This window comes from Plectropomus leopardus, chromosome 9 (genome assembly GCF_026936395.1).
Source record: "Plectropomus leopardus strain MGB_pleo_1.0 chromosome 9, ASM2693639v1, whole genome shotgun sequence".
NCBI classification, from domain to species: Eukaryota; Metazoa; Chordata; class Actinopteri; order Perciformes; family Serranidae; genus Plectropomus; species Plectropomus leopardus.
In genome coordinates this window covers 25,977,661-25,993,522 of record NC_142184.1, presented here as the reverse complement: position 1 = coordinate 25,993,522, position 15,862 = coordinate 25,977,661, and the positions used below count along the sequence as shown (strand labels likewise).

The 15,862-nt window shown below is 38.8% G+C and overlaps 1 protein-coding gene across 22 annotated transcripts in view; it reads right to left on the bottom strand.

Moving 5' to 3' along the window:
• cacna1db (calcium voltage-gated channel subunit alpha1 Db) overlaps positions 1-15,862 on the bottom strand; it is a 104,008-nt gene that overhangs the window by 24,337 nt on the left and 63,809 nt on the right. For 5 of the 22 annotated variants that reach the window (XR_015777541.1, XM_088082370.1, XM_088082374.1 and 2 more), the window contains 22 exons: positions 15,153-15,237; positions 14,989-15,015; positions 14,312-14,472; positions 13,987-14,212; positions 13,221-13,428; positions 12,583-12,703; positions 12,252-12,366; positions 12,086-12,143; positions 11,747-11,807; positions 10,816-10,960; positions 10,505-10,634; positions 9,405-9,464; positions 7,487-7,593; positions 7,251-7,338; positions 7,004-7,111; positions 6,542-6,594; positions 6,278-6,424; positions 5,875-6,076; positions 5,355-5,513; positions 4,991-5,101; positions 3,116-3,199; positions 622-663 (listed from right to left, as the gene is read on the bottom strand). Coding sequence is in view for 21 of the 22 variants with exons in the window: in XM_088082370.1 (XP_087938496.1) it covers positions 622-663; positions 3,116-3,199; positions 4,991-5,101; positions 5,355-5,513; positions 5,875-6,076; positions 6,278-6,424; positions 6,542-6,594; positions 7,004-7,111; positions 7,251-7,338; positions 7,487-7,593; positions 9,405-9,464; positions 10,505-10,634; positions 10,816-10,960; positions 11,747-11,807; positions 12,086-12,143; positions 12,252-12,366; positions 12,583-12,703; positions 13,221-13,428; positions 13,987-14,212; positions 14,312-14,472; positions 14,989-15,015; positions 15,153-15,237 (2,498 nt within the window). In the remaining variant the exon portion in view is untranslated. Of the gene's footprint in view, positions 1-621; positions 664-3,115; positions 3,200-3,823; positions 3,902-4,990; positions 5,102-5,354; positions 5,514-5,874; positions 6,077-6,277; positions 6,425-6,541; positions 6,595-7,003; positions 7,112-7,250; positions 7,339-7,486; positions 7,594-9,258; positions 9,319-9,404; positions 9,465-10,504; positions 10,635-10,815; positions 10,961-11,746; positions 11,808-12,085; positions 12,144-12,251; positions 12,367-12,582; positions 12,704-13,220; positions 13,429-13,986; positions 14,213-14,311; positions 14,473-14,988; positions 15,016-15,152; positions 15,238-15,862 lie in introns of all 22 variants that reach the window. The other 17 variants (XM_088082377.1, XM_088082390.1, XM_088082378.1 and 14 more) reach the window with 12 other exon arrangements.

The window sequence follows — 15,862 nt, the reverse complement described above, 5'->3', positions numbered from 1 at the left end:
TCTTTCTGTATCTTTGCAATAACAACAAGCAATGTGCATGCAAAGTAACAGAGTCTTAATCACCATTCCCTGTCAAACAGACCTGAAGGACCATCACATACAGCACATTTAACTTTTGATGACCGATTACAGGCAACAGACAGATCATCTGCAGTCCAAAGACAAACAAACCAAGACAAGCTGTAATTTAGTTTCTTACAATTGATACAAACACCAACAGATGGATATTTTAGTCTTGTTACAGTACAATCAGGCAAGACCTTCCACAAGTAATATAATCTCAAACAGTGCATAATGTTGGTGTCTGATTGCTGGGGAAAGCGATGTTGAAATGAAGACATAAGACAAGAGACCATAGAGTGTTATCTCCTCATCTGCCACATGCCATGCACCCAGACAGGACAAGGTCTCAACAAAGTAAATGTCAGCTGAACAATAAAACTGGAGCCAAAATGCAATAAACAAGGCAGATTCAAATCAAACACTGAGTGTTCACTCACAAACCATCACACAATAAAGCATCTCAATGTTTTCATCAGTGAGTGAACGACAGAGTGACAACAAAGAGATCTTAATGCTGGGTGATCACAGAAAACTGAGGGGCTTCGATCGTTTTCTTACCCCCGGCTCCACTATCACCTTGACGACAGGAATGGCTGCCGACTTGAAACCAAAAGCCTAAGGTTAATCCAAGTAACACATACCAGCTGTATAGCACCAAATAGTTCATGAGTCAGTGCTGCTGCAAACATCACATATCATCACTACCTTTGACATATTTAACATGTAACGGCATGAAAAACAGTCCTAAGCACCTTCACTTAAAAAACAACAACACAGGGTTACAATTTATACCACAAGCAAGACCACCATCATCATAAAGCCCGACATGCAAAAGCTTTATCACATATTCTCAGCAGTAACACCAGACATGAGATGCAAGCATTAAATGCTGACAGAAAACATTGCTGTTAGCACTAACAATAGGGAAAACGCATATATACACCTAATTTAAGGAAAATGCTCAAATTGTTATTTTTGCTATTTTATTACTATTGTCTATTTTTTTTCCAAATGCATTTTACATTTTACCTAATGATTTTGAAATGAATGCTGGACATAATAACTGATATTATTTCCATTTGTCCAGTTTTAATAGGAAATGATCTTTTAATATCAAGCTTGATTCAAATAAGTTTTGCCCTGATTAACACTGACATCCCAAATTAAAAAAGACTACTAACTTAAAAAACTTCTTTTAATTTAATTATTTGTTTCTGTTAGAGACACAAATCTCTTTCTGTTAACAAAACTGTTAAAATGTGCTATGTTTCACAAATTGTCTGTTTACCTCTAACAGAATATCCTCCTTGACTCCCACTAATGTAGTTTCAAGGCAGGTCACTCAACTGAAAAGGCTCTCCTTGTGATAACAATGACAGTGCTCCATGCTGCAAAAGTGAACACTGTCCTCATACTCCTAGGCCTATCTGCTGTATTTTATTTAGTGCAGTATCAAATCCTAATCTCCACTCTTAAAGAAGAGGGCATCTCAGGCTCTCTACTCTTACTATTTGTATCTCACCTGACGGGTCAGTCCAAGCAGGTGACACTGAAAGATTTGGTGTCTGAGCCACACAGCCTGACAACAGGAATTCCACAAGACTCCATCCTGGGCCCTCTATTATTCTTCCTCTACACAAGGATACTTAATGCTGCCATACAATCACATGGCTTCTCCTACCAATACAATACTGCTGACACCCAGCTTTTCCTGCATTCACCTCATCTGACACTCCTCCACCTTGCTCCTTGCCTGACTGACATCTCAGGGTAAATGTCAAGGCACCACCTTAAGCTCAAACTGGACAAGTAGGAAATTGTGTTCCTCCGAACTAAGTGTTACACTCACCAAGACCTGCACATGACCAATGTTCCTCGCTATGCCAGTTTGGACAACGAGGAAGCTGGGAATGACATTGCATTCTCGGCAAATGTAACAGCATTCGCCCATAACCATAACCCTCTGCCTAGAGGTTTAGCCATCCCATCTACTTTTTTTGGATATCTAGCTCCGAGTTTGAAGTTTTTCTTTCCAAAATAAACAGTGGCTGTGTGGCAAACATATATATATTTAAGGGAAAATAAAAAAGAGAGATGATGGCTGTTAAATGTCAATACAAAATGGTACAAATAAATAAATAAATACACTAGTGACAAAACCATTGAAAACATACTCAGCAAGCGCTGACATTGTGGTATATTACCTGTTGCTTTAACTCACACAGGTAATAGTCAGGCTTTCTGTGTGCAATGATTACATTGTACATTACATAATATGCTAGAGTTTGACCAGTGATGTTGTACAGTGTGTTCTTTACCTAAAACATTAATTCAAAGAAAGGGATGGACAGGGCAAACCAACATAGTCATACTATAAGGATGAGCCTGCAGCAAGCATAGAGTGTTGACAACAGCTGCTGCAAACTAGGACACAGAGAGGCCTTGAAGTAGCAGTACAGCAGATTCAAAGGAATTAAAAGCAAAATCAATTTGGCACAAAATGATCACATCCAAAATAGTTAGATGATGACTGAGTTGCATTCAAAAACACCAGTTCACAATTACAATTAAGAAGCTATTTTTAACTTAATATTTTATCAATTAGTGGTGGAAAAATGGCTAACTGGGAGGAATTTGAAGGAAATAATAAAGACAAAGACACATTAGCACTAAAGGTTTTTTTACGTATGTACATTTGATAAACATAGTGTACAGAAAAATATATCAAAAGTGAAATAAGTTGCATCTATTGTGTAATCACAACCAGACTGTAACAAATTAAAGCACCATTAAGTGCATAACAAGTGAAAGGAGTCATGATTCTCATATTAAACAAATAAAGCTGTTTACACTCAAACACCATTGGTTAAGCAGCCTCATCACAATACTACCATGTCATGAAACTCTGGTTTCAAGACAGATTCTGGAGTTGTGAAGAATAGTGATTTTTTAAAAAAGGATGTTGTGATCTTGAATGCAACTCTGATGCTAAAGCAAGGCCCTCTTCCTGTGAGCGTCACAGTAACACAGGCTTGAATGTGTGACTACTTACATTGATCTCAGTGATGGCAATGTCAACCACGCTACCCACAACAATTAAGGCATCAAACGTATTCCATGCATCAGCAAAATAGTTCTGCAAGCATGAGCAACAAAGACGCACAGAAAAAGAGAGAGAGACAACAGACCAAGAAAGAAAATGTAAAAAATAAGGATTATGAAAGATAGAAAGAGGAGACCATCAAAAAGTTGTGATTAGATTTGAGAGAGTGAGGTGGAAAGTCAAATCCCTCCTGCCACTGAGTCTGTGGGAGTACTTGCTTGTTTAATTATTCAAAATAATAATAGCATTTAGAGATCCTTTATTATAAACTGATCATCTCTCATTAATCTCGATTTTAAACAGCATTTTTAACTCCCACTGATGCAGTGGCAGGCTGGAAGAAATGGCCAACATAGATTTAAAGCTAAAAAATTTAACAAGTTCCAATCATTATGGAGCAGTGGCTTAAAGTAATTTATGTGTTGGCATTTAACATGCAGGTAGATGATGTTTTTTTTTCAGCCAATCAGCAGGTATTTCAACTATCAAGTCAACAACAGATTCAATGGACTTGCTCCATGAGCCTAAAAAATAAAACAAAATTAAGGCAGGAGGGAGGGAAAGGAGGAAAAATGTGGAGAGGGGAAAAAACAAGCAGCAGCAGTGGGAGAGCAGCAAGAGGGAATGACAGAGTTGTACATACTAACGTCTTTCTACCTGGCTGAGAATGATGTCGACTACACTGCCAATCACGACCAGAGCATCGAAGACGTTCCAGGCGTCCCCGACATAGCCCTGATTATGGCAGCATGCACAGCCAGCAGGAGGAGAGGGGAAGGCAGGAGAGGAGGGGGGTGCAGGGAGGTATAAGAGAGGTTACGGTGAGGAGTAATGGAAGGTGACGATAAAGCAGCGAGTGGGCAAAGAGCCCATGAGGGAGATGTTAGAGGGCAAGGAGGAGTGTATGAGGGCTGGATTAAAAGGAAAAGTGGAATGCTTTCAGAAATAAACAGATTTATTTCTAAAATCAGATCTTAAATACAGACTATGCACACTGCTATTTGCTATTGATCAGATCAGATTTATGATAAGTATCTGTATGGATTGCTGTCGTAAAAACGTAGGTGTCAGTAACTATGTAGGTGCGCTGGTGGCTTTCCAGCGTGGAAGTGGAGGTCCATCATTTGGGACTTCCTAAAAACTTGGTATTTGACCCGGCTGGGTGTGGTTTTGCAGGACACAACTGTGCATGCTTCATTGAGCTCTGTGACCATCTGCTGTGAGTGCATGTTCATACTTTTTATTATAATCTGTATGCACCTTTGTAACTTAAAGTTGTTTGAAGTTGGGCATGAGGTCTCCTGTAGGTTTAATCTTGGAGCTAAGGCAAATACTTAATTAACAAACAAACAACTTTGTTAAGTTGTGGTTTTGCAAGCTTATTCATAAAGTGATAAGGTACTGTGGATTTGATGTCGTTGTTGTGTTTCACATTGCGAGTGACAAAAAAGAGTGTCCGAATTAAGACGCATCTCCAACAATCCAACTGGAATCTCATTTCAAATCACATCCAATTGCTGTTAGTATCTATAAAAATCACATTTCGTGTGGCTTTTTTTGTTGTCCAGACTTTCTGAAAACAATCTGGATACAATCTCAATATGCCAAAAAACAGATCTGGGCTGGCAGTCTGAACAAGATCAAAAACTTGGAACGCTTTTACAGATGAAATCTAAATGGAGTTTTAAAAGGAAAAACTCTAAGAAGATGATTTAAGTAACAGATGGTTTTGAAAACATTTGCATTAATATTGCAGAGAGAAGAGGAGAGGAGAGGAGAGGAGAGGAGAGGAGAGGAGAGGAGAGGAGAGGAGAGGAGACTTACTCTGGGTTTGAAGGCGATGAGCTTGAGGATCATCTCCACAGTGAAAACCCCGGTGAAGACCATGTTGAGGATGTCCATGGCATAGTTAAACAGATGAGACTGACCATGGTGCTGGAAAGACACAGGCAGACTGACTGATCAGAAATGTAAAACAAACATTTAATAATAATACATGTACCATTTTTAAAGTGTATTTTATTCATAATATAAGGCAAGGAAGTTTGATAACCTCAGCTGCATGTAGCATTGTATTAGTTCAAATTGAATTATCTATTACATTCCCACACCATGCGTTAATCTCTCTCAATGTCTGAAAATTGGATAAATTAGATTTACCAGCTAGAACTGAATAAAGAGCACTTACCTGAATGGCCAGACACAGGGTGTTGAGGATGATTAGGACAAACATAACGTACTCGAAGCCAGTAGAGTTGACCACATACCAGAACTTGTACTGGTAGGGGTTTTTGGGGATGTAGCGCCGTAGAGGACGAGCTTTAAGAGCATATTCCACACACTGACGCTGCGGGGGTAGTGGTGAGAGTATGTGGGGGCAAACAAAGAAATGGACAAACAACATAAACAAGTGTAACATGATGTTTGTTTTTTTGTGTAAAATACACAGGCACTATTTGGAACGATCAGTAATAAGATATAGTGAATGAACTGCAGCTTTTATTTCATCTATTTGTACTATGTCATAATTCTTTTTCAAGCAGAAAAGTTTAAATGTAAAAAAACATGCCTCATTATGTAGCCAGATCCATTTGGTTAGAATCATCAAACGACAAATACTTTTCCTACTTAATTTAAAGTTTTCCATAAATGCACCAATACACAGAAGCATTATGCACAGACACACAAAGTCAATAAGTCCCTCCTACCTGGTTCTTGTCCAGCTCACAGTTCTTGTACTCCTTCTCCCCCTGCTCCTGAAAGGTGACAATAACAAAACCGACAAAGATGTTCATCATGAAGAAGGCGATGATGATGATGTAGATGATGAAGAAGATGGAGATCTCTATGCGGTAGTTGTAGATGGGGCCCATGTTCTCTCTGTTGGAGTCGATGGCCTTGTAGAGAAGACTGGAGGGACACACAAAACACACAGGGAGAGTCAAGATAATGAACAGTAGTTATTCATATCAATCTGCTAGTTTCTTCGTTAAGACAGACATGTATAAAGGTGGCAAACAGAGGACAAAAACACATTTAAAAAATCTAACCATTATCCTCCATCACAATATTCAAAGCTAATTTCTACCTAAGATGCAAAGCAGTACTTACGTGGGCCATCCTTCGAATGTGGAGACAGTAAAAAGAGCCATCATAGCCATGAGAACGTTGTCAAAGTTGAAGTCGCTGTTGTACCAGATCCTCTCTTTCACCATGGGTAGCGCTGTGTCCCCGTTGTTGTAGAGAATGTAGGTTCCTCTGTGATTTAAAGATGGGATATTAACCACATGTATGCACAAGCACACACACACAAAACAGGTGAAGGCCAATGTCCAAAGCTGGGAAACATTTAAAAAAATAAAAATAAAACCTCACTTGCATTCCTCTGGGCTGGATTTTGCATCATCTGTGCAGCGATAAAATTTTCCCTATGTGGAAAAAAACAGAGAAAGTCAGAGGTAGTCTTTGTTTAGGTTATTCTGCTTTTGTGAAAATACTTATTGTTTTACAAGAGAGGAACCTGTTGCAATGGTTGTGACCCCATCTTCTTATGTTATTTCTTAAATTCTGTTTTATCATTTTTACCACATTTATTGTTATATCTTATAAAATTTTACTCTTTTAATACTTGAAATCCTTTTGTTTAACTTTTATAGACCTATTTCTGTTTGGCTTGATTGTTAGTGGTTATTTTATTTTTGCCTGAGTTCCTGCATTTGCTTTGTCTGTTAAAGCACTTTGTAAACAACTGTTTTTAAAGGTGCTATATAAATAATGTCATTATAAATAATATTACCATCGATCTCTCCCTTTTGCTTTTCCATCTTTTCACTGTACCTTGAAGAGCTGCACTCCAATACAAGCAAACATGAACTGCAGCAGTGTGGTGACAATCATGATGTTGCCGATAGTCCTAATGGCCACAAACACACACTGGACAACATGCTGCAAAGGACACACAGTAATACACTGTTAGTAGAAATACACAGTATCATATGCAAAGGCACATGCATGAACAACCATTATAGACACACACATTCAAATACACACTGACTGCACCATGTTATGTTATTGTCATTCTGACCTTGAGTCCCTTGGCTCTGTTGATGGCCCTGAGTGGACGGAGGACTCTCAAAACACGGAGAATCTTTACCACTGAAATAGCAGAGGACCTGTGGAAGAAATAAAAACACACTAGTGTATTTCAGAAAGAAATTTCTTTTCGGCTCAAAGAGCAAAGTTTATATGTGATGGCAAGAAATATCACACAGATGCTAAAAGAGACAGTTCAACTATGAAAGATGTTTGAACGATACATACTGAATGCCGAAGGAGACCAGAGACACACCAACAACCAGCAGGTCTAAAAGGTTGAAGTAGTTTCTACAGAACGCCCCTTTATGAAGGAATGCTCCAAACGCTGTCATCTGGACAGAGGAGAGACAATCATCAGGACTAAAGGAGACAGATCTGCCATCAAACAGACACATGGAGCAGCTTCAAGTTAGGCTGAAGTGGGATTTAAATGACTGTTATTACGACTTAAAATATCTGTTACATAAAACTATATGCAGTGTTTTCAAATTTTCAAAAAGACATTTTATAAAAAAAAAAAAAAAAAACAAGTTTAGTTGAGTTTTTCATTTTCTTCTTTCCATTACATTCAAATTGAATTTGAATTTCAAACATGAGTGTTCGTGCAGTCTACAACTTAGCTCGATTTGCAGTTTCCCTGTTGATGGTCCTGCACGGATAGCACAGTCGCCAGAATACATGTGCATTGTACGTGTCTGTTAAGCACAGTTATGTTACATTTGTATATTTCATATGTATCCCATCAACCTTTCTAAAGTGATGTAGTTCAGATAGTATGTATGAATGCTGTGTTTCTCATCAGGAGGAGAGGGGAATTGTGAATGGCTGGAGACCTAGGTGAGATGGTTGCCAAGTAGCAGACAACTGTGAAATTTCCAGCGGTGTTTGTTACGACAACAACTGTGAATTTTAAACATGATGTTTTCGAAACCATAAGAAAGCATTTTTTGTGCCCAAAGCTAACCAAGTGTTTACCACAGTATTCACACAATATAAAGCTAAAAATTGTGTAGAAAAAGGATGCTTTCAGCATATGGAACATATAAATGTAAGATGTACAATGTACAATGCCAACATTTATTCCTGCATCTGGGTTGTTCATTTATATTGTTATTGCAATTATGTTATATAATCCTGGATTCCTACTCACAAACACTTTAAAAATACTGTGGTCAGAGATGCATACATGTGCAATACTGCGTGCGCGCACACACACACGCACACACACACACACACACACACACACACAACTAGACAGATCAGAAACAATGCAAAATGTTCAGAGAGGGGACATGGGGAACAGTATTCAAAAGCCACCACACTCATTTCTGGTGCAGCAGATTAAGCCAGGGACAGGGCCTTTAATCCTCTACTGATCGAATTTTAGGCTTAAGCCATAATATATGAGATTTACCTGGTGCAGGCATGCAGCGAGCAAAGGGGTAAGGCAGAGGATTTGATTCTAGCAGCAAAAATGATAAAACTGTTCCTTATTCCTGTGGATTTTTTCAAGCACATTATTTTGGAGTGCATTATTCAAAAAAGACATGAAAAAAGGGGGAACATCTGTGTGTACAGTATGCAATCAGGCAGTGGGATAAAAAGCTTGAGGTTAGTTCAAGTTTATCTCTCCACAGTCCAGAATGTTTCAAAATTGAACAAACATAATTCTAATTAAAAATCAAAAATGTAATATTTGAACTGTAATATTTGAGAACAGCCAAACAAGTAGTTGTACTCTGGAGAGCCAACGGTCCATAAACTGGTCGAGGATGAAGAGGGGAAGTGGGCCGTGATGGAAAAGTGACTGACAGACATAAAAAATATCTGACGTAAACGCATGATCTCCACGTCAACGGACTGGCGCCATGACAACAAGACAAGCAGGCGGCCATTTTGACCAAAAATTAGAGACAAAAATGAGGGGAAGGAGGACGTGTGCAGCAAGCTTGGAAGTGGTGGGTTGTTGCTGAGGCAGAACAGTTTTTATAGTTTACCTTAATAAGGATCTCAAATGTAAACATACTAGTGAAGACATAGTCTGCATAGCCTAGGATCTGAGGAGGCAATCAGAGTGACATAAGCACGCAGGGTTACTGAAGCTCTACCCAGCACAGCACGACACAGCACAAAGGCCATTTACCTTCAACAGGATCTCAACAGTAAAGATTGCGGTGAAAGCATAGTCAAAATAACCAAGTATCTGCAAGAGGCAATGCACAAGTTCAAGTCATCAAGTCATTCCAGGATAACAGCACAATATGATGCAGTATATATATGTTTATAGTAAGAGTCTAACATAGATGACAAATAACTAACTACCATATCAAAGCTGCACGAGGCAAGATTCTGTTGCAGTATTGTGTGGCAGTGATATAAATTGGTAAGTAGGGTAGCAAAGAGTGTGTTGTTGCTTTCAAGAAAAAAATCATACCAAAGAAAATGCTGTTTGTCAAACATATTGATCAGCCCTGTCTCCTAGAAATCATGTTTATACTGTATAAAACTATTTCAAAACCACAAATATGCTTGAAGAAGGACTTAAGGAAACATAATGCGTCAACAGAGCTACACTATGAAGCTCTAGGTGCCCCTCCAGCATCAGTTTTGGATTCTCAGGGAAAGTTTGTCAATTTACGTTTCTTACATGGAAAACTTCCATTTTCACAGGAGATGAACAGTTTCCAAGTACACGGGTGAAAAAGAAAAATTTGCTTTTAGACAGTGATCATGATGTCACTACAAGTAATTATGAAATCAATCTAGTATGATACAAACATAATTACTAGGAGGCAGGGTAAATTGGTTACTTCTCAGCATCAAAATGTTGCCCAAGTACTAGATGTTTCTATGTAGCTAAGGCAGGTGGTAAAAAATATTATTTGAGTGTCATTTACCAAATCATGTTTTCCATAGGCCTTTTTCACTGCACTTATTTTGACTTGTCAAGGCACAGGTGTTACTGATAACACTAATGATGGCTTTGTCCCAAAAGTCATGACAGTGTGACAGTTAGATAGACTGCACGATAAAAAGACACTGATACTGAAGCAGCTAAATGAAATTTAGCCATCATTCATTTTATTATTTACACCTTGCTTTCCTGCTGTGATATGTCAAAATATCGGCTGTGATAAAAGCCGATGGTCAATTACAGACTAATAAACCTTCCAAGTATGATGTGCAAAATAACATTTAGTTCCCTTTTCAGGCAGCAAAAGACTTCATTGGTCGTCTACGTACGATATTGCGAGCAGAGAAGTTGCGTATTGGGTCCTCAGCAGCCAGAGAGACGGAGCTGAGCATGATGAAGACCAGGATGAGGTTGGTGAAGATCTGATGGTTGATCAGCTTATGGCAGAATACACGAAACCTACAGCGCAAAGACAGACAGTGACGGGAAAGGAGACAGGAAAGATACTGAGGCAGATAACGCACAGTGAGTCAAAGAGACACATCCTTAATTTCTGATATCAGAGTTATTTCTGTTACACATCCATCCTGGTTCTTATGCCTCAGTATCAGTTTCATTTAACAATGTTTCAAAGACTCACGGGTTAGTGCTGCTGAAGACGAAGAAGGCGCTGCCCACAGGGATGGGCGGAGTCTTTTCTTTGATGGTGAGGTCAGACAGCCTCTGAGGGCGGGGCCCTGGCAGGACTTCAGGGAGAACGCCATTCTCTTCATCATCGTCACACACTAGAATACCAAAACTTATTTTAACCCCTCTAAACATAAAACCATCTTGCTGTTGTATATGTAGTTTCACAGCAATGGGTATGCATATGAACACCAGCTTTTTTTAAGCACACACACAGAGCAGACATATGGCAGATCTTGTTGAGATTTTACTGACTTTGACAAAATGTGTGTTAGACTAGAATCGCCGACTCACCCTTTAATGTACAAGGTCGTGCTTTATGTTCTCCTTGTATTATGTAATACTTTGTTTTAAAATTGTTTTGTTTTAGTGTATGTTGGACATTTTATTGTTTAAATTTAAGTCTGCCGTGTATTGATTTATTAAAAACAACCTATTTTTTATGGTCTGTTGAGTTTATTGTTATACAATGCAGAATTGTGCAAAAATAATTTCTAATCACAGGATTATTTAGATACAGAATGTGCTCTTCTCTTATGGATTGGTCAACTTTCATCAAAGCTGCAGGCTGCTGTGTAATATTTCTAACATCAAAATGTTACTCATATCTTTCCTTTAAATCATCTTCTGTTTAAACCATTGTTGTTAAAATGTTAAGAAAACTATTTTTTCCCCATAAATGTCCAGCTGAAAATATTTTGCTGCCTATCTAAATACTGTATGTGTATTTAAAAATAAGAACCTCATCAGCATTAGTTGTACTGTATTAAGAATCTTGTATAATGATTAATAAACTAGTCAATCACAACACCATTAAACTGAATAACTTGATGGACTGATTGTGGATCCATATATGTGTCTCACTCAAGACACGTGACTTTTACCTGGAGAGTCGATGGCGGGATACAACTCCTTGTCTTCCTCCAGCAAGACTTCTGATGGAACCTACACACAGTGATATGTTTTATAAAAATGTGATATATAACAATAAGAGATGAAAACTATATAAATTATGCACTTGACCAGGATCTCTGGGAGAGGAATGACCACTAAAGTACTTGTTTTTGTTTCCCTCTCTTACAAACAAAACAAGCAGAATAACCTGAAAGGATTCTGGAGGACACTGAACTGTAACTCTGCACCAGCAACAGGCCAGTGTTAAAACAAGCTGTCAGTTAAATCAGTGTATATGAGGAGATCTAAAGCTAGTCTCAGTCTTTTACCTTGGTCTCTCCATCCTTGACATCTATTGTTTCAGCTCTCTTATCTGTGCTCAGATCCCTGTTAGAGAGAGATTAAGTGCTTTTAACAAATGTGACAAATGTCTGGAAAAACACTCAAACAGAAAATTGTGAACAGAAATTAAAATGTGAAATACTGAAGCTGTACTTGGCACTATTCTTCCTCTTCTTGGCCTCCTCTTCCTCCTTCTGCGCTGTGTTGAGGCTCTCTGCGTCTGCCAGGTTGTCAACAGCAATGGCCAAGAAGACATTCAGTAGGATGTCTGGTCACATGACTTGAGGAGGAAACACTGACCAACATGAAAAATACATCTGGGCTCCAAGAATATGAAACAACATCAACTGGCTCAGTTTTAAAATATAATTTTTTCGCACAAGCAGGCATGAACATGTGAATTTTTTTTTTGTTGCATGCATTATGTGTGACAAGTGTGTGAGCTTGTGTGTGTGTGTGTGTGTATCTGTGGTCAGTAGGATACAATTTCCACAGATGAAGAGGATGATGAAGTAAATGCAGACCACCATTCCAGAGGATGCTGGACCGCCATACGCCATGATACCGTCATACATCACAGTATTCCAGTCTTCTCCTGTCAAGATCTACAAAAAATAATGTGCAGTGGAAGCCGGTTCAATCATTTATTCGATGACTGATTGACGAAAATGTATACAATGATCCAACAATACAAAGTTAGAGTAGCAGACTGAGGATTAAGACCAAAAAAGTGAATGGCACTATGTGTTCATGCTGTGCCACCTGCACTATTTTACCTTTATTGGAGATAGAACAGCTTAAGCATGAAAGGGGGAGAGAGAGATGGGATGACGAGCAGCTATGGGCCGCAGGTCAGAAAAGCTCTTATGCTCCCTTGAGGTGGTTTTTGCCCTTGTTGTACATTTCCTCTCGTAGAAGGGGTTGGAGTCCCTAGGCTACTTCTTTGTTTCCAGTTTGAAACCTCTATTTCTTCTGCTCTGTTCACTAGTGGATTACAGCCATGAGTAAATTGTAGCCTAAACTGCCAACTTCTGATCAAACAATGCTTTGCAAAATTGTGATCAAATGATAGAATGTCTTAAAAGTTATATCTGATTAAACTGAATAAAGCTAAACACTCACCTGGAATACAGTGAGCAGGGCCTGGGGGAAGTTATCAAATGTGCTCCTTTTGGTCACAGTCTCGTCAAAGTTGAACTTGCCCCCAAAAAGCTGCATGCCGAGCAGGGAGAAAATAATGATGAAGAGGAAGAGCAGCAGCAACAGGGAGGCGATGGACTTCATGGAGTTGAGCAGAGAGGCCACCAGGTTACTCAGAGATGCCCAATGACTGGGGAAGAAGAAATATAAAACAAGTTAACAGACAGACAGACACACCTGTGAAGGTAGTGAGGAAAAAAATTGAAATGAAGACCACATGCCCCTGCATCAGGCATTATCTTTTGCAATATACTCACTAAGGAAATGTACTACTGTACCTGTTGTATTCATTTACTTTCAGTGTAACTTACTTTAATGTGACAAAAGGAAATAAAAATACCATCCAAACAATACCGAGTGTAAGCTGTCATCATAAGAGGTGTGTCACTCCTCTAAGGTCTGCTGCAAACTTCATGCCCTATCAATAGGCTTGCATGTGTATATTGATTTTTTTTAAGTGGAGCATCCATCTTGATAGCAAAGGTTGACAGCAATCTTTACAACTTTAGGGTAAGTGTTTTTTGCCACCACCTTACTTATGCCACAAGCCTGAATCGTACTGGAAATTCAAAACCCTAAAAGTGTTTTCCTTATTTAGTGTAAACGAATTAAATTAAGAATATGGCCTGAAACATTTCAGTCATCTCTATCACATCCAAAATATAAAGAGACGACTTTTTTTCCTCACCGTGTAACCTTGAAGATCCTAAGGAGCCGTACGCAACGGAAAACAGAGATGCCCAGTGGAGACATGATGGCCAGCTCCACCAGGATGGTCTCTATGATGCCTCCACACACCACGAAACAGTCAAAGCGGTTAAACAGGGACACAAAGTACGCCTGAAGACCCAAACTGTACATCTTCACCAGCATCTCCAAAGTGAACATCGCTAGAAGAACTTTGTTGGCTGCATCTGGAGAAGAGCAGGGAGGAGAGGACTTGCTTTATCAAACATCTCATAGTTGACAAAGGTCGAGAAATCTGACCTAAATGCATGAACAGAAAAAGTTACCCTGTACTTCCGTCAGCCAGTCAGGTTGGTTGTAGTGCTCAGAGGCAATGGTGAGAGTGTTGAGGAATACCAAGATGATGACCAGCCAGTAAAACGTCACAGACTTCACAGCTGCACGACACTTTCTGCGGCAGAAACGGTTCCACCGTCGCCACTGCCGACTGACAAATCGCTCAACTTTAGGATCAATGGTCAGGATCCATACAGCCATATTCAGAAAAGTTTAGTTCCACAATAAAACGTCATAAGCCACAAAAAAGCCACACTTTTATTAAATTTAACACATTCTGGAATGAACTCTTCTGACTTTAGACTTCCAGTATGTGTATTAGATTAGAATGTTTCTCACATATACAGTTACACATGCAGTGAAATAAAATGACAGCACAATAGTACTATGTAAAACTTGACAAATAGCGATTATGAATAGGACTGGGGTGGATTTTAGGTGAGAAGACAGGGAAAAAATACAGTGATTATCCTGTAGTGAGGTCAGGATAAAGACTGATTGGTCACATGTAAACCAGACATGAATCAATCGCAAAAAAATTAGATGAAAACATTGGGGATCTGAAAAATTCAAATATGAGGTAAGAATGAGCCATGCCAGATGAGTTGGATCAAATGAATGAAGAGGACATCTGCCATGCAGCATCATGCAGTACCAAAGTACTAACCTGCATTTTGATTTAGTAATTTTTTGACTGGGGAGAATAAAAAATAAAGAGACTTAAAATGACAACATGTGCAAGTGTGCACTCTGTGTTTGAGTCAGATTTTCACATGACTGTCCTTTATGAACCTCTTTTACTGGCTCATCATAATAACATGTCACACTCACCACAGCGGCCCACAGCAGGGGGATTTTTCTTCCTCTCCGTTGTGATTCTCTGTGTTCGCAGACTCTGTCTCACTGGGCATGCTCGCTGTGAAACCACACACATAAACAAGAAAGAGTAACGTGAGTTGAGAATGTGCAAAGAACAAAATTAACAAAGAGGTAATGGATGTAAAAACTGTGTCCTGAAGGAAACAGGTTTCACCTATGAAAATCACATTTATAAAAGATTTTCCTATTGACACGCAGGCATTTTTGGTTTGGCTTGACACTGGAAAGAACAATTCTCAAATCTACTATTAAGAGAATCACACATTAGTCTGAAACTATTGCAAGACTGCAAAATAAATAGTAATAATAAATAATATCTGTTGTAAGCCTTCACTAAATTAAATTCCTATTTTAAAATATTAGCAGTTGATTGTAGTCTCTAATTTCTCTTTTTCTGCTTGTAGATGAGTCAGCAATAACTACATCTTTCTTTCATGTTTCACAAAGCTTACAGGCTGAGCCAAGCCACCAAAACAAAATGCAGGTGTGAATAGAAAATGCTGGGTGACTTCTTCTCAAAGTATGATGTTAATGAAAAGGATATTCAGCCAAGTTTTTCTTAGAACAGAATATTTTTGTTCTCAAAGAAAGAGGCTGACGATGAGCAAAAATGATGTATTTTAAGGTTTCTGTGTAGATCAAGTCACAGTGAGTACATGCTG